At 49.4% G+C, this 27,018-nt stretch overlaps 1 protein-coding gene across 3 annotated transcripts; it reads right to left on the bottom strand.

Annotated features, from left to right (window-relative positions):
• Nucleotides 1–205: 205 nt before the first annotated feature.
• Nucleotides 206–26,751, bottom strand: Cni (protein cornichon). 3 transcript variants are annotated; one of them, XM_077672904.1, is made up of 6 exons: nucleotides 26,621–26,751; nucleotides 26,344–26,412; nucleotides 24,577–24,689; nucleotides 13,460–13,603; nucleotides 10,093–10,202; nucleotides 538–677 (listed from the first exon to the last, which is right to left on the bottom strand). In XM_077672904.1, exons 1-5 carry the CDS (start codon nucleotides 26,699–26,701, stop codon nucleotides 10,172–10,174), a joined length of 438 nt encoding a protein of 145 aa, XP_077529030.1. In that variant the 5' UTR covers nucleotides 26,702–26,751; the 3' UTR covers nucleotides 538–677; nucleotides 10,093–10,171. The 3 variants fall into 3 exon arrangements, with proteins under 3 accessions (XP_077529029.1, XP_077529030.1, XP_077529031.1); XM_077672905.1 differs by lacking the exon at nucleotides 538–677 and adding an exon at nucleotides 9,983–10,001; XM_077672903.1 differs by lacking the exon at nucleotides 10,093–10,202 and having other exon boundaries at nucleotides 206–677.
• Between the last annotated feature and the right edge of the window lie 267 nt (nucleotides 26,752–27,018).

The raw sequence follows: 27,018 nt of genomic DNA, 5'->3' as shown, positions 1-27,018 counted from the left end.
ACATGACTAGCCCAATATGCATTTCCTGGTACGCACACACAAAATGGCCTTCACGGAAATGGCTCCTATCAAACTGCACCCACTCTGTGCTTGTGAACCCAAAGCATGAACCCAAAGCACCTTGCAAACCCAAAGCACCGTTCCCAGAAAATGTTTCACTGTCTTCTGGCAACCAGGCAAAAAAAAAAAGACTTCACAGAGCAACTTTGATCTGTTGGTTTTATTTGATGTGAGTACCTCCTTTCAACTACCTAATTACAATCATGGCACGGGGCAAAAAAAAACACAACTTCTACTGGCAAGGATGGGAGAGAAACATCCTTTGGCTGACGTCAGGCTGCCACAGCCAGTTTCAACAGCCCGTTAATCATCCTCTGCCTGCAAGATGAAGCAAGCAGGCTTTTTATTCAGCTCCAAACACGAAAAACCGCCGGTTAGGTCTCGTGCACAAGGCCAACATGATTCAATGGCACACACACACACTCGCACAACACGCACACACACAGCTGTACATCGGCACATTGGTGGCGGATCAGGAGGGGAGGGGGACTCGGCATCCACCACGGCACCTCCCAGAGAACGAAGAACAGCGACGGAAGAACACAACCCTTGGGGCCACCCACATAGTCCCGGCACAGTGCAGAGCTGCTGCCCCACACCTTGCAGCATCCACCACACTGGATGAAGCCAGGGCATGCAAAAGAGAAGTGAAGAGACAAGAGAGGGCCTCCTTGGATCGCTTTTCTCAGCCTGCTACTACAGACAGGTACAAGTACCACAAGTACACGTACGACAGAATAGTGTTAATTGCAAGGATGCTTTCAACCTTCTTTTAATCTTATTACTCTTTTATTCTTCTAGCTCAACTGATACAATCCATATTTTAAGTATTCCATCAAAGCTCCATCAAAGCTACAAGTCCAACACCAGACACGTAAAAATTCAAATTTCGGGCATTTCACGGGCCAAAGCTAGTTGTGGGCCATGAGGCGCACTGTAGTGGAGGTCTCTGGATTAATTCAAACCACCTCAGGGTCTGTCACATGCGCTGAAATTGCAACACACGGGTGTTCCTGCTTTTCAGCTCCATCAGAAAAACGGCCACTGTGGCCGGGACTGAACCTGCCATGTCTCCGGGCCCAGCAGCACAACACCTCGGCCACTGCGGCGGGTTCTTAGCCACCCAACGCACTACTTGTGCTTGCCTCAAAACCACACTTGGTCCACCGCACCTTTACTGTCTGGGTCAAAGCAAAGCTGAAGTCGGGGGCAGACAAACAGCAGGCACTGCACGCACGCGTGTAGCACACCAAGTGGCGCCCCACAAGTCCGTCGTAAGAGCCAACAGCAAAAGGCCGGCCACGGAAACCGTGTGCCCAACAGGCTCACAACACGCGCTATAAGCCGGTCAGGTGTTTCTACGATGTTGTAAAATCAGGCTGGCTACCGAGCTGATATCCTTGAATTCCCAAAGTTTTCCACATCTTCCAGGAGTGCTTTTGCTAAATTCCTTGATTTGCCTCAGGTCAAGAAGGGCTGACACCAGTAGCCGGACATTGTCACTCTCTGTAAAGCATGCTTAAAAAATTAAAAAGAAATGACATAATACAGTTGGCATGCTAAGTAATGGTTCCTTCATACACAGGCGTCAACTACGTGGGGGCAGTGGGGTGCATGCCCCCCCCCCCCCCTGAGTTGTTTCGGACCCCACCGGGAAAGTTTGTGTGTCCCCGTGGCTTAGTCAGGTCTTGAATTTGATAATAACGTGCACTGCATATTTGGACGGAGAACACGGACAGTGAAAAAGACAAACCATACGATGGTTTCACTGTCCGTGAAGTAGGTTACTCCTTCCGCAGCGGTGGCTCAGCAGCGGCTTCAGCGGCTTCAGACTTGCACACTTGCACAGCCACTAAAAGTAGCGGCTTCACCTGCTGAAGTAGGTGAAGCCGCTACTCCACGTGAGGTAGCAGCTGCCGCGTGGTGTTTCCCATTATTGTGACTTTTCTTAGCACGTTTCATGCCAATGCATGTGTGCACTGTAACACTTTATCACAGCAGCATGCACAAGTGAAGAATTATCGTACTGGTGTGAGAAAACAAACGTGCCTTTCCTACAAATTTTTTTCTTCAACTCTTTGCATTCTTTGAAGCTTTTTGGGTGCAAGAGTGTCGTTCTTTCAATGCTCAGCCAATCTGGCATGATAAATAAATGGGGGAGTTCAAATACGCCGCAGATTACAGGCTCTCTCAAGGGCTCTAGACAGCTACGCTTAATGTGACTCTGCCTAGATCCACAACTGATACTCCACAACGTTTTCTGCGTCACTCGGAGAAATCTTTGACGAATCAAGAATTACCAAGCAATTATCCCCGCAAAAACCTTCGCAATTTTTAGCCAATCGCGCATGTATAACTTAAGTACATAATAAAGAATACGCCGACCACCAGAGAAAATAAAACAATGACGTTTCGGCACCCCGAACAACAAGGCTCCCGTTCGGGGTGCCGAAACGTCATTGTTTTATTTTCTTTGGTGGTCGGCGTATTCTTTATTATGTACTTCAGCGTCGTTCCCGACCAGACGGGCGCCCGTCGAAGCCTCGATTTCATGTATAACTTAGCTTAGCCTGAAACTATGCCTCAGTTCGAACATCATGGTCGCAGTCAACCAAAGCCATACTTCAGCTGTGCCAATTACGGACAGTTTCCTACTAAAATACTGTAGTTTGTAGCATTTAAGTATGCAGGCCATGCCATTATACACGTTTTCATGATGCACTGCGGGGAACAAAGCACCGACTTGATTCGAGCATCTATGGACGCCCGAAGCCCGTGCTGGCTCTGTGAAACTGTCCATGCGCCCTGTATTCTGGTGGACCAAACAGCTTCCCAAGGTAATTTAGATTTCTCGCGTCCCTAACGAAACCTACTAAGTTTGTATGAGCCGTACACTACCAGAATTGCGCCCAAGCTCAAACACTGCCAAGAGCTACATTATCGTTTAGCTTTAGAAACGGTAGTGTGCGCTGAACTGCATAATGGCAGCGTACGCGTCTGTCAAAAATGCATACTTTCCTAATGTTTGAAAGCAAAATAATTGTACTCATTATAGCTGGTTCTCCAGGATCTCACAAGAAAATTTCAAACTTAGCAAGATTTTGCTCAACTTTCCCAGAACATGCCTACCTGCAAAAGCATGATCAGACAGAGACGCGTCTTTGAATTATTACAGTCAAACCTCGTTGATTCGTACTCGTTCAATTCAAACTTACAGTTAATTCAAACTGACGCCAGGGTTCTGGCACAAAACTGTGAACATTAAATGCGGGAAAACTCCCGCCAATTTGTCCGTGTCGGAGTTCAACTGGCAGCCACGGCTTACACCGCTCCTGGGAAGCCGACCCATGCTGGACGGAATGCGCTGCAAAACGAAACCACAGACTCTAAACAACGACAGAGAAGCTCAAGCAAACGCCTGCGTGACGGTGCTTAGCAGGTTTCGCTTGCACAGCAGGCGCTGCCGGCACCGGCACTGCTCCGGTGCAAGTCGTTGCAAGGCACCATTTTCTTAATTCTCGAAATCACCTGCCGCATCAAGCGATATATTTGCGACAAGTCCCGATGTAGTTTCTGTGTGGTCTAGCCCCCGCAGTCCTGTGCGATGGTAGCTCGTAGCGCCCGCCCGCGCTGTTTCGAACTCCGCTTTATTCGAACTATTTTAAGATCCCTTCCTAGTTCGAATTAACCAGCCATAACTGTATATTTCTTGCTAAAATAAAGTTCTACATGCATGTAATAGTTAACATCGCCGTGAAGGAATGCGACCCAGGCCTAGAGAGGTTGCCTGGCCAAGACAAGTTACAAAATCGTACACGCCTTCAGTCAGACCAAGGGCCTTTATGCACCAAGCATGGGAAACTTGACAGAGAATAGTGTGACTGTTTCAGAACACCAAAAAAGAACTCATTACAGTACTTTGGACACTGGGACTGGACCGAAATGTCAGCCAAATAAATTATATTATTGTGGATGCCACACTCATCACACACATACGTTCTGGAGCTATCGTCATGTACTGTAATGTCTGCACAAGGTGCGCGTGCGTGCATTACAGCATATATCACTGGTGCGGATTTGCGCCACGCAGAATCCTCCTTTTCGTCCAGCTCGCACCTTCCCCTGGCATTAAACAACCACAAGAGTCAACACCAATATCGTAAGGGAGACCTCAAAGGCGCTTTCAAGCTACCACAACCGTCACTCCTGCACCTCCCTCCCTCCTCCGGCTGCCCTGCAGGGAAAGTGCCTTTTCTCCCTTCCGGCAAGTTATACAAAGCACTTCACCTTCAGGCGTTCTCTATCGCGTCCTGTGGAGGAAATCATGCGGATCGTCACTGGCGAACATGCGGCCACGAAACTGCTTGGCATCCTCACCAGTGTTGTACACGTTCCTCTAAAACAGGAACGAAAGCTCGTTCCTCGTTCCTTCCCAATTTTGAAACGAGTTGCCATTACAAGTTCCTTTACTGCGAAAGGAACGCGTTCCAGCTCCACTTCGAACATTGAAACGTGTCGTTACATTAATGTTACATTTCATTTTTTAAAATTAAAATATGATGTCAGATAACCCTGAGGCGAAATAAAGTGAGAAATTAAAACCCACATCAAACTACGTATATTACATGAATATAAACACCACCAGCAGTGGATTATCTGGAGACAAACAGAATCCAAACAAACGCTTCTAGACGAATTTTTTCAGGGAGCACCGGGCAAACTCCAGACATGTCTAACCGCGACTTTGGTGCTCGTCTATTATAGGTGCAACACATATGGCACTTTCCACTTCGGTCTTACAAATGTGCAGTAAGGTTACTGCGCTTCCGATGTGCGAAAGTTACATGTGAGAAAGTTACTCACATGCAGGAACATAATTAAACTTCTTGCATAAGAAACCGCATCGGAAGGAACAATACATAGGCTTTTAATGTCATTCAACGCGAACGACATTAGCTATAAATGACATTCACTTTGGCCATGCGGGTCTACATGGCGAAAAAAGGCCGTTCGATAATGGTAGCAGTGGCAATTAAAAAATTTGCAGAATGGGCCTTTTTCCAGTAGCGCTACTCTCGCTCCCAGCGACGGGTCTGCCTTTCTTGGGGGGCAAAATGTAAACAAAACGACGCCATATTGGATTATCCAGTGGCGAACGCCGAGCCAGCTGAGTGCTGCTCCGTTTTCTGAGCCCTGAAAGCGGCCGACAGGTAGGCGCTATGGCTGCCATGGAAAAGGTTTTCTACCACCAAAACCATGCATAGCGCCTGGGGTGGCTTCCTCAACTGCAAAGGGCAGGCGGAAAAAAAGTGGGCATGTTCTTTTATGCGGTTCTGGCGGCCACCGCAAGAGGGCTACTAATGGAAAAAGCTCCACTGCAAGATAACAACGTAAATGCGTCCCGAATATTCTCAACCTTTTACTGATTTAAAACCAAATCACGTTTCACAGAAAAAGTGTATCTCGATTTTAAGTGACATTCACATCAGAAGCCGAGGCAAGTAAGTACTTTAGACAGACTTGTTGTTGGGCGAGCTGGTGCACATTATCAAAAGGTGTAAGCTGCGCTAAGGAAGGCACCACACAGAGAGAAGTGCACAAGGACTGGTGCAGACTTGCAACTAACTATTATTCCACACAGAAGCACACATAAATACAGGCGGGCATATCATTGCGCACGCGCGACAACGAAAAAACAATTAGAAAAACTTGTGGTGAGGATTTTCCCAAACGCTCTTCGATAAGCAACTCTGAACGTCGACCTTCGGGCGGCCTCTTTCAGGCATCGTCCACACGGCCCAACAATGACACAACTCCTGTCCTTTGTAACCACGTCACGCGCAATACGAAAGGACCTGGCACTCCCGCTGACCGATTCCCGCCGGATCGGTGCCATACCGCACCGTAAAGAACTGCACGCGTACTCTAACTTCGAGCAGTACAACATCCCGAGACAATGCAGTGCGCCCAGCTCTATTGATAGCCGGTGACCCTTTGAATGACCTCACTGCGAGCGCAACTAATGCGGTAGTTACTCCTGACTAGTGTCACTAAATACACTACCCCTGACTAGTGACACAACCCCTACCCTACTAGTGACACTACCGCAACAAAGAAGCTTTAACGAAGATATCGATACTGATATTGACTTACTGTATTAACACTTTTCTAAAACATTACAACAAAGCTGCATCACAACAGCGAACAGCTCGCGTAGAGCATTGCACTTCTCAACTCCCATTTGTCCCTGGATGACAATTGACTTAAAGTTATTAAAAAAAGAGATCACTGACTGAGTAAAATGAAACAACACAAAGATCATTATTATAAAGAACAATATAGAATTCTGCGTAACCTGTCTCTTTCACTGATACGCAAGCAGAAAAAAGATTATTATAGTAAATTAATACTAAAAAATAGCGGAAACTCAAAAGAAATCTGGCGCATCGTAAACTCAGTTATAAAGCCTTCGCACAAGCTTAGCACACTTCCTGATTTGAGCGTTTTAAACTGCGACCATGCTACTCTTGCTGCGCAGTTCAATGATTTCTTTGTTAATATAAGCAACCAGATAACAAACACCTTCAGGGATGAACGAACCCCCATGCTACCTCCGCCGATTATTAACAGCTTCGCTTTCAAGAGAGATAACCGCCTCAGAAATAATCGATGTGAGTAGAAATATGCAATCAAACAACACAATGGGTCATGACGAAATATCGATTAACATATTAAACCATAACATTTACATTTTGTGCTATCCACTGGAAAAAATATTTTAAAAATCTTTTTTGACTGGAGCTTACCCCGAGCAGCTAAAAATTGGCAGAGTAGTGCCCCTATATAAAGGAGGTGATCCTAGCTTAATTGAAAACTACCATCCTATAACAATTTTATCGTGTATTAATATGTTGTTTGAGAAGCTAATAGCAAAGAGGGTAATAGAATTCATTGAAAAACATGATATATTAACAACGAAACAACACAGCTTCCGAAAAAATTACTCATCCACAACAGCAGTTAGTGAAGTTACAGAACTAATTAACCAAGCTCTAAAGAATAATCGTTTTACAATAGGCATATTTCTTGATATTCGAAAGGCTTTCGATTCCGTTGACCACAATCTTCTGTTGCAAAAACTCGACCGTTATGGGTTTCGAGGGCCAGCATTAGACTTTTTCCGCAGCTACTTGATGAACCGCAAACAGTTCGTGCTGATAGCTGACAGCAAATCTGAGTTAAAAGCTGTCAAAGCTGGGGTACCCCAGGGGTCTGCACTCGGTCCCATATTATTTTCTCTATTTATCAATGACTTCCCAAATTCGCTAATACACGCCGAAACCACTATCTACGCCGATGATACAGCTTGACTCATCTCTGATAGTAATTTAAAAGAAGCCGAAACTTTAGCAAACCTAGAATTACGTAATATATTAAAGTGGTTTACCAGTAATAAGTTAGCTCTCAACATTACAAAAACAAATTTTATAGTCTTCTGCTCTAATCGAAAAAACATAACAGTAGATTGCAAATTATTCTTGGGAAATACCGCACTTAGTAAGGTAGAGCAACATAAATATTTAGGAGTAATAATTGACCAGTCGCTAAACTGGGCACCCCATATAGAAGCACTTAGCAAAAAGTTGTCGTTTGGTTGCTACACATTAATTCAAGCACGGAAACACTTTGACAGTAAAACACTACGATTATTGTACTATAGTATTTTCCACTCTCACCTTAGGTACTGTATAGTGTCTTGGGGATTCACATATGCGTCATATATTGACATTATTGTGAAACTCCAAAAGAGAGCGATTAGAATATTGATGTACACCCCTACCACTGCACCATCATCCCCGATTTTTTCAAAACTTAAAATCATGCCATTTATTGTAGCAAGAGACTTCAAGACAACATTACTGGCCCAAAAAATGCTAAAGACACCTAACCGGTCATTCAATTTCATACACCCCAAATTAGATACCAGACACGCCCACCAATGCAACTTAAATTTACCAAAAATACACAATGTATATGGTCGCCGCATCATTTCCTTCTTGGGAGCCAAACTATTAAATAATATACCAGTTCAATTAAAACAAAACAGACACAGCGCTCATTCGTTAAAAAAATACTTCATGCCTGAGCTTTATGCTTCACCGTGTTAAATTTGCACACTATATTTTTCTCGCGCACATTGTATTTTATCTTTGTATTATTGTGTTGAATTGTGTTTTTTGTGCATATTATGTTATGGATCCATTACTAGCCATGTCGGCTATGCATCCAGATGACTTGTCACCTATTTTTTGTATCTGATTTTCTTCGTGAAATAAAGATTTCTGATTTCTGATACCCCTGACAATATACCCCTGACAATATACCCCTGACAAGGTACCTGCGGCGCCGCTCAAACTTGAAAACCTTTCCCCGGCATGGAACAATTCTATCAGCCAGCCGCGCATCCTAGCCTCCCCAGACAAACCAGGATAGGTGGAAAGCATTCTTGCGGCTGCGCTATTCAACCGTCGTCAAACACCACCGCGTAACCTCAACCGGCATGAAAGCAAGCACAAGCTGTGGCCCGCTGCGTGGTTATTCTTCTGTCTTTGACCTTCGAGGAAGCGCGTTCCGCTGAAGGGTGGGCCAATCGGCCAGCTTATAGGAAGAGAAACACAGTAGCCACTTGTCGATTTTTGTACTCCAGCCTTGGCATCAAAAACAGCCAAATCCTAGCGATGTAACGTTTCCAGAAGGAACGCCGTTCCTGCCATCCCTTCATAAACCTAACGAGTTACCGTTACAGTTCCACCGACCCTTAATAGAACGGTGGCATTACTTCGTTCCTCCAAAAAGGAACTACGAGTTCCAGGAACGCCGTTCCGTACAACACTGATCCGCACCCACAATGCTGCCATGGTTAGCGAATGTTTGAAATGTTTGACAAATGGGGTGCAGTTGTAATAGCGAGGGAACAGGGATGGTGGTCCAGCGCATTTTTTCATAGAGCAGCAAAAATGGGAAACAATCATCATGAGTAAATGTACGTTGTCACTCATGGGCACTCATTTTGCCAGATTACGAACATAAATGGAGATAAGCCGTTTTTTCTGGAATGGGTGCTTGCACTTTGGCACGCTGAATTGTTGTGCAGAAGCTCAGGCGGAGATCTCATCAGCCAAAAGCTCACCGGCCATAATCTCGTACATTCTTCCAAAAGCTGTTGCAAAGCAGACGTGCTAACCTTATCAATTTTTTTTTGCGCTTCTCTCCAGGTCAGTGAAATTACACCAAAAAGCGTTAATGTAAAAAAAGTCCGACGTTATTTTCAGTTTCTCTAGCCGCCTAAAAATTTATGCGTGCAGATGTCATATGGATCCATAACACAAAAGAAAAAAAAAAGATAAATTGGGAGTTCCCATGGACTGCTCACCATGCCCCCTCCGGGAAAATGAAAACTCTACGCCTATGACTACATTAAAAAAAAAAAAAATTGGCGCAGCTTGCAGTGGTGGTGCAAGGCTGGAGAAACCGCAGAGCTGGGGGCCGACCTGGCTTCTCCCCACACGGACAGCGGATCCCAGGAGAGAGGGAGCGGTCTACGCAAGTTCCTCGTACCCGAGACTGTCACCCTCGACGAGAACGCCTGCCGAGACCGCTTGCGTCGCCAACTTACGACCCACTCAGGGCTTCCCCGTCTCAACGCCTGACCTTCAAAACGGGCCGGGGTCGTTTGAGAAGGGAGCCACTTCAAGCGGGCGCCCACTGCTGGCTTGGCCTCCACAGCCAGCCAAAGGCAGACTGGCTGACCAAACGAGAAGTGGGTTCACGAGTGCACTGCTCAACCAAGGGTGGCCGCAGCGTGGGAACACACGCCTGGCCACCGTTCCGCACATGGGTCGCACCTTGCACCCGACTGTCGGGGGCACGTTCCTGCCAGCCTGGAACCAAGTGCAACCCAGGTACGGCCAGCGAGTAATGATGCCTCCCCACGGAGCAGTGAAGCTGGCATTGGTCTCGGGGGGGCCCTACCTGAGCAGCAGCGAGTGGCGGGGTCCAGGCCCAAGGGGCGGCCGTCCCCCGTCCCCTCGGTCCAGTCTACGGCTTGGATTCAGTCGACCGTGATCAGCGAGTGGATCATCCTGCAGGGGAAGAAGCCGGCCGTCCCCGACACGCTTGCACAGAGCACTGGGGCTGGGTTCCACTAGCACAGGCCTAACTGGGCTCAAACGTTGGGCAGAACAGCAGTCAACCAGTGACGCTGGCTGAACCTTCACAAAAGATAAGCAGCGCAGACGCTTGGGGAGGGCACCCACTCAGCACACAGCATTCCGAGATTTCTGTTGACGGTTGAAAATTTCCCATTTTTTGCATCACCGGGACCACGCAAGGTCAACTTTTTAATTGTTTCTGTATTTTCAAGGTCACCATTTATTCACCTGAAGGCTAGGTCCTCACCCAGCCCCAAGGCACACTGTTTGAGTGCCCAAATGCCACACTTAGCCATTTCTACCATCACTGGGCTGCCCTAAGCAGGAAGAAAGTACAAAACAATCTCCTTCAGCAACTGGCTCAGTAAAGCAAGTACTAGGCAGCGTCCTACCATAAAGTCATTTTGAGTTCAAGAGCAAGGCCACATGGCAATGTCAAAGGGGTCGTGAAAAGAACATTCATTCGCCTTTTCTTAATTCCACCTGATTGAACAACTTTCCAAGACCATAAATCAAAAGCAGTTTTACAATTCATTGCTTCTGGAATTTACGAGATACCTTGAAATGCTCATTTTGAGGCGCATCACAAGCGACCATGCGATTTGTCGGTCGACAAAGCCACTACCAGTGGCGTCATTTTAGAATACTCGAGAGTTCAATGCTCTTTGTGTATGTTATTTTGTAAAGCCATAAAACCAATATTTTAAAAATACTGCGTCCTTTATTTGTTGCCATAAACAATTTTCTATCCACGTTCCACGTGGCACAACCACTTCAGCTGTCTGGCAACCATTGTAGCAGAACTCAAACTTACTGGCTGTTTGTATGGTTTGTACTGTTTCTTTGCAAAAGTTGTCATTGCTTTGTCGAATTCTAGCAATCTTATCTTTCTCAAACCACACGGCACAAAGCCACTCGAGAGATGGAAAAAAAGAAGAAGAAAAAGGAAGAGCTTCCTGCATGTAGTTCAAACTCGCGGCCGCCGGGCCGGCCTGCATGGAAGTCGGACACTTTTTAACCACTCGGCCAAAGACGTAAAAAAGAGCGCATGCAAGTGGGAACTACGGCATAAAAGCCACTCCGCATCTACGGCCCAGCCCTCCAGTTTGTTTTTCTAAATTCTTATCTACCCAGAGCTTTAAAGGGGTCCTGAAATACCTTCCGCCGATGCGTGGATGTACATGTAACCAAATAAAGCAATGTATTAGCAATCTCCTCCCGCAAGAATTTTGTTGAAGCGATGAGTATTAGCTGAGAAATCATAAATCAAAAACCGCGCATTATCGTCGCGCCGCGTTTCCTCCTCCTTTCGACTTACTCTCCGCTGTTAACGGCGAGCGAGCCTTCCCTCCCATGATGCTGCGCTCCTCCGCGGTGACGTACTTCCGCTATTGCGCTGCTCACACAGCCGTCTGCTACGGGCAAGCTTTGTTGACACCATGAATTCCGCACTCCGCTCAAGGCTGGAAAAGCGAACGAAAAATCTGGCTCCATGTGTGCGGCGGCCTGGCCTTGCCCTTTCGCGGTGTACGTTGCTGCAGAACTTTGCTATCGGCGGCACGCGACTTTTTATCGGCGGCGAACTCGCAGCCGCACGGGGAGGATCCTGCGCTCGCTCCTTTGGATGCACAGCGCACTGTTTATCCAAAAAGTGCCGTATCAGATGTGGCCCCGCTGACGCCGGGTCTTCTTTTGTGGCGGTGGTAATTCCTGCCAGCGGCATGTGAAAAAGACATTTTAAACCGATACAGAACCCGTGCACAAAACGCCAGTTCAGCTTGGGGCGACGCGTGGTGGAGAGCGGCAAAGTTGGCAAAACATGCTCCGCCGCGGCTCTGAGCTTTCTAGTGCTGGAGCGAGCACCATTTCTTTGACAATATCAAACATCGGTTGCCCTGGCAACAAGGCACAAACCGCACTGGAAGTCAGTTACGGTTGCGTGATCCCAGTTCAGCTTGGGGCTCCACCTCGCGGCATATGGGCACTGCAGGCATACCACTCACTCCCATTTGGAAGTGCGAGATGCGTTTGGCATTACAGGAGGCGATGATGGTGTGTGTGTTGTGGACGCCTTTGTTTCGCGATGAAATGCGACGTTGTGCTTCTGCGGGTGGATAGTGCTTCCGATGGTCTGGATTATCTTTCTCAAGCGGCGTACGACTCAACCTCGAATGGGGTATGTGCAGTGTGCGTGGCTAAAAGCCATCTCGGCTTGTGCGCCAGAGTTAAGTGACTTGCTGTTCGTCCCCGCAAACCGCGCGCGAGGTGAGTGCCGAATTTACGAGGGGCAGGAGGAGGCAACCCATCGTCTGTCAATCGCGGTTCGGACTTGCAACGCATGTTGTGACGTTGTCTTCGTTCGAAACGCATCTCGGGATTGTTTGGAAGTTGAATAAAATGTATGCGTCAAACCCGGGCATTCGGCTCAGGGCGTTCTCTGCGATTGCAAGAAAGAAGTGCCACGGGGCTTCAACACTTTTTTTATGGAACGTACTCAGGTAAGAGAATATGCATGTCGTGTTATGGCCCTGTTGCATTCGATACAAACGGTTAAGCGTTTGTTTACACTTGTTTCGTTTGTCGTAAAATGTCCAAGCACTCCGGCACTCTGCTGGCCGATCAGCCGGCGAGACGACGCTGAGCAGACGACTCATCTCTTTGCCGGAAGTGCGTGAAAAAGCCGCCCAATAGCAGGATGTCTAGCTCATGACGAACATCGGGGAATCGATGATGTAGACATGTGAAGATGGCGGCGTCCAAAAACACGAAGGAAAGGGTGAGAAAAAAACGACAAACTTTGCAACAAAAGTGTGAGCTTTCCGCTGCGCGTAAAAGAGTAATACTTGGCACAGATGATGTTGACGACCCAATCTAACGATTGCGCTAGTCAATTTAGTGTGCTCAAAACGCCTTTCAGGGCCCCTTTAACCGCCAACTTACTAAGAGGGACGAGGTTTGGGCCTGTTGGTGACACATACTGAGATAAAACGCGCTAACAAGACGAGGACGAAGAGAGAATACACAAGCACAAGCGCGATACTGATGAACCAATCACACTGATGAACCAATCTTGGCCCCTGTCTCTTTCACGTGAGCATAAAAATGGGCTAGTTGGGAGCCAAGAAACGGGGCCAGTGCAGCTGGCCGTTGCTCGCCCGACCCTTTTGGGAGGCCGAAAGCGGGCTCACCCGTAGAGGTAGTAGAAGAAGGAGAGCAGGTAGAAGGCCAGCTTGACCCAGCCCTCGCGCATGGCCCGGCTCAGCTGCTCGGCGTTCATGATGCTCGTCGGGTCGTACAGCCCCGGCACGCTCATCACGGGCCGCTGCCGGTACCTGCGGCAGGTGTCCAAAGCGAGGGACACGCCACGGGCGAAAGGGAGAATCTCGGGCTGAGAGCGCAATGTGGTGCACCAGAACGAAGCTCCGTAACTGGGCGGTTAAATGATGCAACTCTTAACACAATGCAAGAGTTCCGAGTAAAAAGGCTTTACTTGTGAAACACAAACTTTGAGAAATTTTAAGAAAAAAAAGCTAAAAATATACAAGAATTCAACCCAGGCATGAACAAGCATGCCCAAGCTTGAACAGTTTCCCGGCTACGAAACATTCCTGCCACTTCACAAAACAGTTCCACACGAGACAATTGGGACCGCTGAATAGGTGAGAAGCCAACTTTCGCAGCCCACGGCATTCAAGGGTGCTTAAATGATCTACACTTGATGAATTAGACCAATGTTGCTCAACCATGAGTGAGCTGGGTGTCCTTTCTGGGCTTGCAAAAGTGTTTGGGAACTCCCCCTCAATGCTGGTAAAGCAATTTTCCTTTCCACCTGCAACGCACATAATCCATATTTAAGGCTTGTCACCACTGACAATTGCAGCGTCACAAAGGAACGAGCCGGCCGTCGCTCTTTTTCACTTTAACGGCACAGCTGATCGCTCTTAAACCCAACTCCCCCGTCACGCGATGACATTGCAAGCCAGGCAGCCAATCATGGCCACACAGTCCGCTGACGTAGCCGCAAACCAAATGTCTCTTAACATCGGTTCTTGCAAATGGCGACTGTTACAATGTAAACTAACAAGTGGTGCCCAGAGACGGCGGTGATAGTTGTTGTGCTGGCACCAGCCTGGCACAACCGCAGGTGCCTGCTGTCAAAAGAGAGAGAGAGAGAGGGAGGGAGAAATAAATTTTAAAAATCAAATAAAAGTAAATATCAGTTCGTTGTGGCCAGGCAAAACAGCTCGGGAAGTACGGCTTCGCTCCTTGCTTCTTGGTGGGCCTGATAGCCTTCCTTCGTTTGTGGTAACCTACCTCCCGGCTTGTCAGCGTCGAGCTGCCTGCTCCAACCAATGAACTGTGTTTGAATTTTGAAAACAAGTACTCTTCATACACAGCTAGATGAAAGGCAGCTTTCTCGCAACGTCGAAACTCCTTTGGGGTTCAAAGGCACCAGAACTTCCAAGTCGTCGGAGGGACGTGAAAGCAAACAAGTGTATTTCTGCACGCAATAATATGCTGCGTGACGTCGTTATTTTCGCCTCCTTCAGCAGTGCTTGTGGCATTCTTCAAGTTAGTGTGGTTACTACTGATTCTTGTCACAACAGTGCAACATATCTTTTCTTTGAGTGTCAATGTTGGAAGCCCGAAGGAAGTAGTGCAGGGTGGGGAACAGCTCCGCTAAACGCAGTCGCATCACTGCTCTTCGCAAGTGCGAACACTGCAACCAAGGCTGTCGGGTGATGTGCCCTGTTGCAAGTGGGAATGTGTCTGGCTCTACCGCATAGCCACAGAGTTGTGCAAAGAGCCAACTGTAGGCACGCAATGTGTGCAGATGTTGACATGCGTTCCTTGCCGCTTCGCCATTTTTTTGCTTTGGCACTAAGGTGGGAAAGAGGGAGCAGTTTAGCAGACCCTTAAAAATGCTCTCACAAATCCCTTGAATCCCCATTTGAGAACCACTTAAAGGCCAACTGCACTCAAATTTCACCTCGACCAAGTTTACTTTTAATGCATAGTAACTTAGTACCCCCAAATAAGCTCGGACACAAGTGGTAGCCCCGTGAAACGCCTCATTAATCAGTCAGAAGCGTTTAAAAAAGCTCCGCTGCAGACCACGCTGCACCTGCCGGCGGATCGCGTAAACAGCCATGACGCGCCCGTGACGTTCCAGCCGACGGTTGCTTCTTCCTCTGGCCAGCCACGCAGCTAGAGAACCGGGCAAGCTCTGCCGCGCACGCTTCACCCATTGGCTTCCCCGTGCGCGCGTAGATCTTGCGTGCAGACTTTCTCCCGAGCTGGTGACCGTCCGGCCGCTCGCCAGACGGCTACAACGTCACAGCACCTGCCGTGGTGGCTCAGTGGCTAAGGCGTTGCGCTGCTGAGCATGAGGTCGCGGGGCTGATTTTCTGATGGAGGCGAAAAGCAAAAACGCCCGTGTGTATGAGATTTCGGCGCACGTTAAAGATCTCCAGGTGGTCAAATTTAATCCGGAGCCCTCCACTGCGGCGCGCCTCATCGCCTGCGTTGCGTCGGCGCGTTAAACCCTACAATCAATCAATTACAACGTCACTGCAATGGCCGCGCTCTCCTCGGTTTCGGTTTCAAAATCGCCGATTTTTGCTGGTCGCTTGTGGTGACCACGCACGTATTTCAGCTGTTGTATTTTGCATGTTGCTTTCTTTTTTAAGCAGACTATACGGAAATAGGATTTTCAAGAAGTCGAAATTTTGAGTGCAGTTGGCCTTTAACCACTCAAATAACTGCCACAAACAGCCCCACAAGCCATCAAGATAAACAACACCAGACAGATGTCAAAAACAAACTAAACGATCAGCTACCACCAACATTCTGGGCTGATGCTACCGTCATCTCAGAAGGAAACTGCAGATGCAGATGAAGCACAAGGTCTGCAGCATTTGTGAGTGTGCGTAGTGCTCGAAGGGGCAGCTACCTTTCCGCACAGTTCTTGGCACACAGACTGCACATAGAATGACTAAAAAACAGAACAGCTGAGTGGAAAACAATTTGGGGGTCTACACGGCATTCCCACCAGAGACCTCTGGGAAAGCAAGACCGGCACACGTCCCCAACACCCCCACAGCTCTGGCTGACGTCGAAAACGTGTGTTGCAGACTCGCTCTGAAGGCTGCAGGAATAATCTTTCCTTTAGAGGAGCAGCAAAGTACTTCGTTTGGCGAAGAGAGGTGCCGAGGGAAAGGACGATGATGACAACAGCACAGCACATTTGCCAATGGGATGCTAAAGGGTGCTTAGCCCTTAAAACACTGAATTGCTTAAAGGGGTCATCAAGAGAAAATGCATTTGTCTTTGCTGAATTTTGTCTGCTTGAACTACCTTTCAAGAACATGAATCGCAAATATTTTCACAATTCACTGCTTCTGGAATTTAGAAGATGCTTCGAAAATTCTCGTTTTGAGGCGCATTGCAAGCGACCATGCACACAAGGTCGGTTGGCAGTGCAACTAGCAGTGACGTCACATTAACAACATTCAAGAGTTAAACAATCTTCGTGTATATTATTCTGCACAGCTGCAAACCCGATATTTTAAAAATAATGCACCCTTTATTCGTTGCCATAAACAGTTTATCGACGTGCAAGTGTCGCGACTGCTTCAGTTGTCTGGCAACTATTGGAGCAGAACTAAGACCTACTGTCTGTCTGTATGGTTAGTAGTCGGCTTCTGTGCTGAGGTTTGCGTTTTGCCCAAATCTCTTCAGAATCTTACATTTCTTTTATAAATGGCACAAAACCGCTGAAGCAATAAAAAAAGACACGCTACACAAGAGGAGAGGCAAGACAAGGACCGTCACTGGACTTACAACGCGCCTCGTAAGTGCGCCCCGTAAGTGTTAAAATGTGCCCCATAAGCGATTTGAACTTGCAGCCGCCGCCGCATTGAAGTTAACCACTTTACCCACTACACTGTCGATGTGACAAGCACACGTTGCACAAAACTGCGGCATAAAAGCTGCTTTGCATTTGTAACCCAGCACTCTGGTGTGTTTTCATGCATTCTAATCAACCCAGAGCTTTGACCGCCAACTTACTGTTGAACGCTTCTGCAGCAAGCCAAACAACGGGGAGCATATCTAACCAGCGAAACAGCGCTAACAGCATTGTTTATTGGAGGAAACAGGAAAGCAATCGAACTGCATGATGGTGGGACTCGGCAACTCGGCGCTGTTTCACTGCTTCTCGCTCGTTACTTATGCGCATGAGTAAATGACGGTTAGTTTTAAATTCCGGCTACTCAAAGTTCCTTCGATAACATGTTTATGTAGTAAATTCTCATTTTAAGCTTTCGGTCATTTATGGGGTCCCGCCTGTACATTTCCGTGCACTTGTATTTCTTTCTGGTACAATAAACTTGAAAGTTGAAACTTGAAACTATCTCGTCAGGTCAGAAGTTTCACGTTTGGGCAACTCACGTTGCAGCATACGCGAGACAGACGTCGGCAAGTTTGTTCAAGAATAGCGGCAAGCAGAACGTCAGTTTAGACTTGTGCGAAATAGCGTAAGCAGTTTACAAATACCCAGTTTACTTTAAACGTTGTGGGGGCCAAGCCCCTCATATCGGGGCGAGGAAGCGCTAGCGACGTCCTCCTCCTTGGTGGGGTGAGGGCGATCCTCGCGTGCTTCCCTCCTCTCCCTACGAGGCGACGGGGGATGTGCGCAGGAGACTCCCCGGAGAGACCGCCCTTGGGACGCGCAGCGATCATACGGTATGTAAATGCCCTTTGGCCACTTTTGGCCGTTCCTTGCATTGGCCATTGTTTCCCACTTCCATGGGTCACGGCACCCACCGTGTCGATTTGCGCATGCCTTGATTTGCATCAGTGCGTTTATCTAGGATGTCCGGGGAGTCTGCGCGGGCATATTCCACTCATTGGTGGGTTGCCCCCACATCCGCGATGTGACGGCTTGCGCCGTCTGAAGTCAGCAGACGAGCGCCGATGCCGCCCGGTCGAGTCCAGTGGCTTGAAATGTGTAGCGGCCACAGAGAGCCCCCTTCCCCTACGTCAGCGAATGTTGCGGCCGGCCAACGCCGGCGGACGCTAACTGCTGCCCGACTACAGGCTGGGCACACGCTGACGGGTGTATGCCCCAGGGGCTAGGCGCGTAGTGCAGTGTAGTGTTTGTATCGTGGTTGTCCGCGTAATAAACCCCTGTACTATGAAATATATCGCTTCCATGTGAAGTGACTGACAACGTACACTCGCGGCGAGAGTCGTGGCTCGCTCTCGAACCCGTTGTGGGCAGAGTCTCTCGGCAGGGCAGTTCGGTGCTGCGCGAGAGCAGTGAGAATAACGACGGCGCGTTATTCTATTACTCTATTCTGCTCCTTAATGCTAATGTCAAGGATTAAGGATAGTAGGATGATGCCCACATTTCTGGCGCCCAACCGCGGCGTGGACCGTCTGGCAGCGTTTCTGCTTGACGCCCGTATCTTTCAAGGTCCCAGTAGTTTGGTGTGAATGTGTTTGTTTTGTGCGTGGCATGAGTGAGTTTCTGTTGCGTCTTTCGCGGTGCGACATGCGGGTGAGGACTTTCTGCCTCACCCGCATGTACACAGGGGAATGCTCCCGTCTTTTTTTTTTTTTTGGTCGTGTGTGCGGGGCCGACAAGTGTGGTGTGGTGTGTCTGTGAGCACGCGGGCCGACAGAGGACGATTTGTGCTTTAGGAAGTGCGTGCCTGTTCCCGTGCGGGCCAGCTACAATGGATCCAGCAGTGCATCCCGCGGATGGTCCGCGTTTCATCATCGGAGCCTGGCATTCGGGTCCTGTGGGCGTTTCCGCGCATAGCATCATCGGCAGTCGTCTGGCTGCTGCCTCGTGGGCGCTGAGCATCCAGCATGCCCGCTCGTCACCATCCTTGCCGGGGCACTCATCAATGCTACGCAAGCCCTGCTTTCCGGACCAACACCATCATGATCCTGCGACCTGATGTCGGGCTGAAGCCCGTTCTGGCACTGCCGCCACCTTTTCCAACTTCTTCGTGAGCCCTTCAGTAACATCGACGCGTTTTGCGATGCTCTTGGGTGAGCAGGCATTGCTCCCCGAAGAAACGGCCACGCACGCTTGCCGAACCATAACTTTTCGCCCCTATTCACTCCCCGAGCGCCGAACAATCCGGGAACCCCGTGAGAGACACTCTCCGTCCCCATTTGGTTAATGTTATCAAGTGGCGGTTATTTTATTCATTTTTCCTCGTTGCAAATGTGCGCCACGTTGTGTGTGTGTGTGTGCGTGGGTGTGAGTGTGTGGATAGGAATGAGTTTTGCAGACAGGATTAAAGTTCCACCTCTAAAATTAATGCTCGGGATACTCAAACTTGTGTAGTTTGCCTTCCTTGTAGTGTTTATTTCCCCTATAGTATTTTGCAGTTTTGACTTGTTAGTTATTTTTGTGCAACAAATTGTGCGTGTAGCCTTCTTTTTGTCGGTTTGACATGATTTAGTTTTTTTTTGTGGTAGTTTTTATTATGCATGTCGTAGTTTGCAGTTCTACCTGTCTGAGTCTTTTTTGTAACGTTCTTGTGTAGCTTAGGTAAGAGAAATACATGTAGGGTATTGTTGAGGGCTGGAGGAGAGGCTGATGGGCACTACCCTTGTTACTTGCACGAAGATTGTTCTTTTGTTGGTAGTAGTCGGCCTGCTTCCAGGTCGGCGAGGGCATTTAAGGAGGGGGGGGATGTGGGGACCTTAATTGGGGCTACTCCTTAATTGGGGCTACTCCCAATTACGCGAGCACGTAGCCCGCAATCCCCTCTCCCAGAGGGGCGAGGATAGCCCCTCGCACCCTCTCCCTGACCAATGCGCGCCGGTGCGTGGGCCACGTGGGGCGTGACGTAGTGGCCCCGCCGAAGGGCTCACGGCGGCGGGCGCGCACTTCGGTCGGACCTAGCAGAGATTGGCTGGGTGCCGACTCCGACAGGTACTTCGTGCTTGCACGCTGCTCGCTCACTTCAGCCTGAGCGACCGCCGTTTTCTCACTTTCGTGAGGTCGGCGAACGTACCGGGAGTTGGATTCCTCAGTCAGTCTGGTGGTCGGTTCCGGTCATAGCCGGGCCCATCACCCGCAGCGTTTCGGTGGCTTACGCCACTGGAACAACAGCTGCCGATTACCCTCCCTGCGCGTTGGGCTCTGTGGCTTGAAGCGTACGGTCGATGGGTACCCCCCTCTCTGCCCCAGGGCTAGGAGTGTGATACCAGGGCTGGTTGCTGTATCGTGGATTACCCGGAATTAAACCAAGTTCTGAGGAGCTGCTTCGTCTTCGCGGAGTTACTGTGCACGCGTGGCGAGGGCCGCCGCGGCCGTTTACGGCTTGGCTCGCTCGAACCCGTGGTGGGCACCTTGGCAGGCTGCACTGCATTACAGAGGCGAGGCCCACAACGTGGTTACTTGTGCCAGCGCCACTCGCCCGCATTGTTGACTGAAAGTTTTATCATGTTGACCAGTTGTATCAGAGATCAGTTGCAGGGCGCGTTTCATCATCTGACGCTTGGTGAGCCCGCTCTATGCCGACATGTTGTGCAGACGAGGCGGATTGGCTGTTATTGGCTGCTCCGCAAGACGTCCCTTCACAAGTTAAGGAGGAAAGCCTCGGTGAAGTGCATTTCTTTCCCTATTTGCTGATATCGGGCAATGAAACGGGTATGCACTGTTTGTTTTGTTCATCAAGGTTCCACATTGACACGTACAATCCTTTCTAAAATCTCTTCACAAGCCCTTTATTGGATGCGGCAAGGAAAGAAGTGAAAGGGGCCCCAACGACAAGATGCAGCTTTGTTCAATCTGAAAGGACTAGCCTTTGGTGACTCCCTCCAGCCACGAAAGACGTTTCGAGAAACACCTTGCCACAGTGACGTTACGTGGGCCAGCACTTGACGCACAGGCTGCTAATATGCACGAAAGCATGACATCCACCTTCGTAAAAAAAAATGCAGCTGTACGGCTACAAAGGAACGCTGTACAGCCTTCTCAGAAACTTTGCAGTTGAAGAAAAATTCATTCTGGTCGAGTATTCAAACCTGGGACCACTGCTTAACCAGAGCGGCCGCTCTACAAACTGAGCTAACCAGGAGACTAGTGGTTTGTAGTGCGAGAACCGGCGTATTCAGCATGGTATGGCCGCGTCTTAGAGGCTCGCCCCTACGGGGCTCGCTCCTAATTGCAGGCTTTCAATAAATGTTGTTCTCTCTCTCTCTCTGCAGTGCGACAGCAAACTGATCAACAACTCGAAGTGATGGACAAGCGTTGATCGACCACATGTACAGCTTTCCTCTGAGAAAGCTGCATAGCTTTCCTTTGCAGCCGTACGGCTGCATTCAGGTGCGCGTCAAACTCTCCTTCGCAGAAGCTTCCTCCACCTTGGGGATTTCCCCTAAATCAGGGTGCTACTAAAAACGTAGCCACCCAGCCATGGTGGTGGCCCCCATCAGCGGCTCCCAATCACTGCACACACAAGATCCCCGCAGAGAAGGGGCCGGGGAGCAGTCTTCTCCGTGAGCCACCTGACTTTTGCCTTTGTAACCCCTTACAACGTGGAGCTGTAGACCTTAGCGTCCTGTCAAACAGGGACACAGGGAAGTTGTCTTCGCCAAGACACAGAGGCAAGGCATTTATTAGGCGAGGTGCCTAACTTGCCAGGGAAGCATGCAGAGAGCACCGGTTGGTGGCTAGCAACATGGCGACCAAGAACCGAGCGCTAGCTAATGCGCTCCTTTGTCGTCCTCTGCTGTGCCGCATCACACGGCATGCACCCACGCGGGGGATTAGCATGTCCGTCCTACTTGATAATGCTGTCATCCCACAGTTTGGCACGTGACATTAGCCCCATGGCGAAGCACAGAGCCACTGCCCACTTGTCATGTTTTAAGGCACATTCCCACTGGCGATTTGTCTCGTCGCGCAACGGCGCGCGTCGCGCGATGAGGCCTTGAGGTGGTGTTCGCACTTGCGATGAGCGATGATGCGATTGTGTTCAGCGCAGCTGCTTCCCGACTTGTACATACGACCTCGTTGGTGCGTCAACCATTCGAAGTCAAAGAATACGCGACAAAAGCAGGTAGAAATCAAACTAAAACACATGCTACTAACCTGGAGCAATGCCGAAAGCATTTGCGGGTTGCGGAAGGAGCAGAAAATAACAAACTCACGAAGGCTCTTTTCAACATATTATTGCACGAGAAATGCACACGCTTGCTTTCACGCCACAACACCCGCATCACGGCCCACAAATGTCGCTCCTTTTCACAGGCGCAACGTTCTGACGCCTCCGAACTCTACGCGTGTTTAACGAAGAGGCTGCAAGTCAACCTACCGTCTCGCTGTCCACCTAGCTCTATTTACAATCCATACACGCTTCTCCACACTGATGAGTTCCACACTATTTGTTGATTAGTGCACGCGTACGCTGAAGCCACTGACCAAAGAACCGATGCACACGGGAAGTTGCTGGCCAGCCCGACCCGGCGGGTACAGCGATAGCGGGCCAAGCGCCTGGCCGAGCGAGCCAGCGGCGGTGGCAGCGGCGGCTCGTCCTTGCCCGCCCGCCGCAGCGTTTGTATACCGGATGTAAAGAAACGTTTCGTTTCCGGCTACGTCAGCCTACTCCGCGGCCGTGATTGGCTTACCGATTTTGTGGGGCCGTCGCGCGACGAGGGAATTCGGACCGAGAACGATCGGACCCGCCGTCGCAAAGCGACGAAAAGCGATGGCCGGGTCGTCGCTTCGCGACGTCGCTTTTCGTCGCGCGACGAGGCGAATCGCCAGTGGGAATGTGCCTTTAGGTGTGCAGTACCTTAGGACCGCACAGTGTCCGTCCGCGTCCGTGCACATAGCATTTACAATCGCAAGAAAGCACATAGGCACCGCCACGATTCGAGCCTGTGTCTGGTAGACCAGACAGCCTTAGCGTCAGTCGTCTTACCCATTGGGCTGCGACCGCGAGTTACTACCTGAAAGTCAAACGGCTTACTTCCTCGCCTGTAACGGTACCTTAGGACCTCCCAATGTCCGCCCACATCCATCCGTGCACACAGCACCATCAAGCGATAATCAATTTGAGCTGTGAGTTGCAGTTTCATTTAGGGAATAATCAAGGTGCAACTCACGGCGCAAATCGGATGTCACTCGGGGCGCAACTTGGATGTCATTTCGAGTCCCCGTGCTCCGCGCCCTCACCATCGTCCACGGAGTGGAGATGCTGCCATTTTTTAATTTGTCAGTTCATTCTCAGATTGCCTTCCTATCTTTTTGCTTGTGAAATTTTGTTTGCCCGATTACCTCCGTTACAGAGTTATAATGATTACTTCCACCAGCTACGCATTTTCGTGCAAGTGCAAATGCAGGGTGTTACACAGTCCTGGCAGCAGGGCAGTCCAGGGAAATGAAACAGGAACTCAGGATGGAAGCCCACATACGACACCCAGATACGAAGCCCACATACGACACATAAATGCCCGGCTGAGAGAGGCTCCTCAGCAGCACCGCCCTGACTCTTCCAATGTACGTCCACTCCACCCGTTAGCCAACAGCTGACTCCCAAGAGCGGAGTGGGTGAAGTAAAGGAAGTAACAACCAGCAACAGCATGAACCACAGTTGCAAGTGGCCACAGTTGGAAAGCCTTTGTTGGCTTTCTTCCGTGGATTTAAATGCTTGATGGCAGTCACACCCCTTTCCCGAGACACTACGTGTTAAACTGTCAGCCTCTCACAGCATACCCAGGGACAAAAAAAATAATAATGACACCTTGTGGAAGAAAAAGCAGAGAGTTTTCCCCATGTCACAGTGGGCCCAAACCATGCACTCCCCCCCCACCTGACAGGAAGACAAAATATAGCTTTGCTAGTCTGAAGGAACGAGCCTGTGGCACCTCACCCAGCTCCATTCCTGCTACGAAGGACCTTTTCAAAAATGCAATGAACATACAAAAACTTGCAAATTCCGTGCCACAGTGACATGATGCGTGCAATGTCGCCCAACACTAAAAACATCCCTACCAGTGTGTTACAAAACATGTTAGCCCTCGGGGGACATGGTCAACCGGAACCAGGGCCCCCACTGCAATCAGCGAGTCATGCTTCTTGGCGGTGGCCTTTGTCAGGGGCCACCAGCCGCACAAACAAGACTCCACGACGCCACAGAGGGTTTGCCCCCGCTCCAGCTGTTCTTCTCCCTGATAGTGTGCGATGAAGCTGGTGCCATTGCAGCAGTGCTCTGAATGAGGCAAACCTGCACTGTTCTAGAGCCCCCTCGATGGTCGGCCGAGTGCCCACCTGTTGATGTGGTAGAGGATGAGCGGCAGGTTGAGCAGCAGGGTGAACAGCTCGCCCGAGGCCAGGAACAGCACGTTGTACAGCAGGTGGATCAGGTACTCGGGCAGCACCAGCTGCGCAGCCACAGCGGGGGGGCCCACGGCTCGCAAGACTTCCCACACAATGCACGGCTCGCAAAACTTCACCCCAAGTGGGGAGAACAAAAGCACCGAGACTTCGCCACCAGGTAGGGCAACTGGCAAGTGATGCTGGCGCAGCATTCACCAAGTTAAACATCATCTTGCTGCGGCCTGCTCAGATGCAGGATCATTTTTCATTTGCCTATCCTTCCCAACAGTAGACACAAAAGATTCCTGCCATCCTCTGGTACAAGTTAGGAACACCAATTGCTCATGTATCCTTGGACGAAGGAACAAACTCGCAACATAAACGCTTGCGCTTGTTTTGTAACAAGGTTGCGTTTAATGCGGGTCGTCGTCTGCTTTTTCTGATATGCTACGTCGCCGCTGCAGGTTTTTCAAGAGCCAGGAATCAGGGACATGCTCTCTTGGCAGAGCACAGAGGAAATGCCGGCTGCGGTAATGAGGCACAGAAGCTATTTCCATTGTTCACAAGTTTTACCCAAGTATACATTGCTATCACGGTCAAATAGAATGCGCACTGTTTTAGAAAACTTGCGCAGGATAATTCACATATGTAATTACACAGAAGAGAATTGGTGCACACACTCTAGTGCACTGCAAGCCGGCTAAGCAGCATTATTGGCAAAAGGTTTGTTACAACAGTGGCAAAATAAATCGTCTTGGCTGTATAACTGAAAATAAGGAAAGGGCACTAAACAGACGTAGACGAAGGAGACACGAAAGACATATATATTGGGAAGGTAAGACATGGTAACAGGGAATATTTCGTAATAATTGGAAGGTACGATATTGGCGTCTGTATATGTCTTTCGCGTCTCCTTTGTCTCCGTCCGCTTCTTATTTCCAGTGAGACACTGAACCAGCTTGCTCAACGAGTCTTGTAACAAGACTCGTTGAGCAAGCTGGTCCTTGTTGACGTGTGCACCACATGCTCATCAGCAGGCTGGACTGTCATCACAGCAGCTTTCAAAAACAATTTTTCTGCCAGACAAGTGTTTACAGGCGCGTTCTTGGCTTCAAATGCAATGAACTGTTGCTTGAATACGGTCCACAACATTGCGTCCTTCTATGACAAAAAAAGAAATCCGGGAATCTTGCAGTGTCAGTTCTGAGCAGCACTGAACTGACGTGCCTGGCGTACTCCCTGAAATTTCTCCGGGCTTACGCCAACAGATCCCAACAACTTGACATAAAGCGACTGAGCGGCAAATTCATTTCCGATTTCCTTTCCGAGGACACGAGGCCCAACTGCTTAAACGTGCGCAGTATAAAAGATCGAGAATCCTTAGGCCGCAACCAAAATGGAATACGAATCCTGGGGTTGCTGCGGCCCTCAAAACCAGTGGGCAAGTGTAACATCTCAAATGCCCCCGCCTCTTGCAATGCCTCTGCGCCTTCACTTCCTCAAATAAAAATATTTAACTACAAAACCTCCGTCCATGTGCCGCGTCTGAGGCAGCTCTCTACGCTCAACGTGCAAAATACGAGCACTTCGGGCTCTGGGAATCCGAGGCCCTTCTCCAAGACACGCCCAAAAAGCGCTTCGAAGGTGCATCGCTGCATTTACCGCCCATCAGTCAACGCATCGGCGAACATCGGAACGCTGCAAGGCGTGTGCACTCACCGGATTTAAGCTGTCGCACTGTTCGATGGGGTTTTTGTAGTTGTTCTTCAGCTCGTCAAAGGCGATGACCTGGACAGATATGCGGTGCGCAACACAGCGAGGTGAGCCACAGGGTGCAAATGTTAGATTTATTTTTCTTGATCTGCACAAAGCACTCGGAGGAAACGAAATGAGAGCAGCATCTTCCAGTAGGCACTGCGCATCGCTGGGCAAAGGAAGCAGCGGAAGCGGAAAAAGAAAAGAAACCAAGGTAAGACAGCGAAGTGGCTATACGTACGTGAAAGACGGCCATAAATATGAGGAACGCGGTGAAAATTAGCGCTACAATGTAGCAGAATGCCACAAAGGTGAACGCCATCTTCGTGCACTGAGGCGCTGCCCACAGTCAGTAACGCTGCAAGCGCCGCCAGCGCCGCCTCTGGTGTTGTTGATGATGGTAATGACTTTTATTTTGCCCAAAACACAACTGCTTGAACGAGCAGAGAAGGCGGCATTTGCGGAAAGTGCGAACGAACAAGGACAAAAATAATTTTCGTCATACCGAAGGCAGTGCACCGCGCTCGGCTGAACAGCGCCTACTACAAAATCAAGCAGTCCACCTCGCCACTGTGCCCACAGAATCAACAAAATCAGGACAGTTGCAAGTTGGGCGAGTTGGTACGTGTTCATACTTAA

Source organism: Haemaphysalis longicornis, unplaced genomic scaffold, assembly GCF_048455015.1.
Source record: "Haemaphysalis longicornis isolate Haplotype H1 unplaced genomic scaffold, Haemaphysalis longicornis Haplotype H1 scaffold_6, whole genome shotgun sequence".
Taxonomy (NCBI): Eukaryota; Metazoa; Arthropoda; class Arachnida; order Ixodida; family Ixodidae; genus Haemaphysalis; species Haemaphysalis longicornis.
Note: the sequence above shows the minus strand (reverse complement) of the source record. Positions and strands in the feature narration are given on the sequence as shown.

Coding starts and splice junctions, on each gene's coding strand:
- Cni (XM_077672903.1), bottom strand. CDS start 26,701: ATGGCGTTCACCTTTGTGGCATTCTGCTACATTGTAGCGCTAATTTTC. Junction 13,604..24,576: donor ATCCTCTACCACATCAACAG/GTGGGCACTCGG, acceptor CACCTGCCGCAG/GTACCGGCAGCGGCCCGTGA. Junction 678..13,459: donor TTCTTCTACTACCTCTACGG/GTGAGCCCGCTT, acceptor GGCTTCATCCAG/TGTGGTGGATGCTGCAAGGT.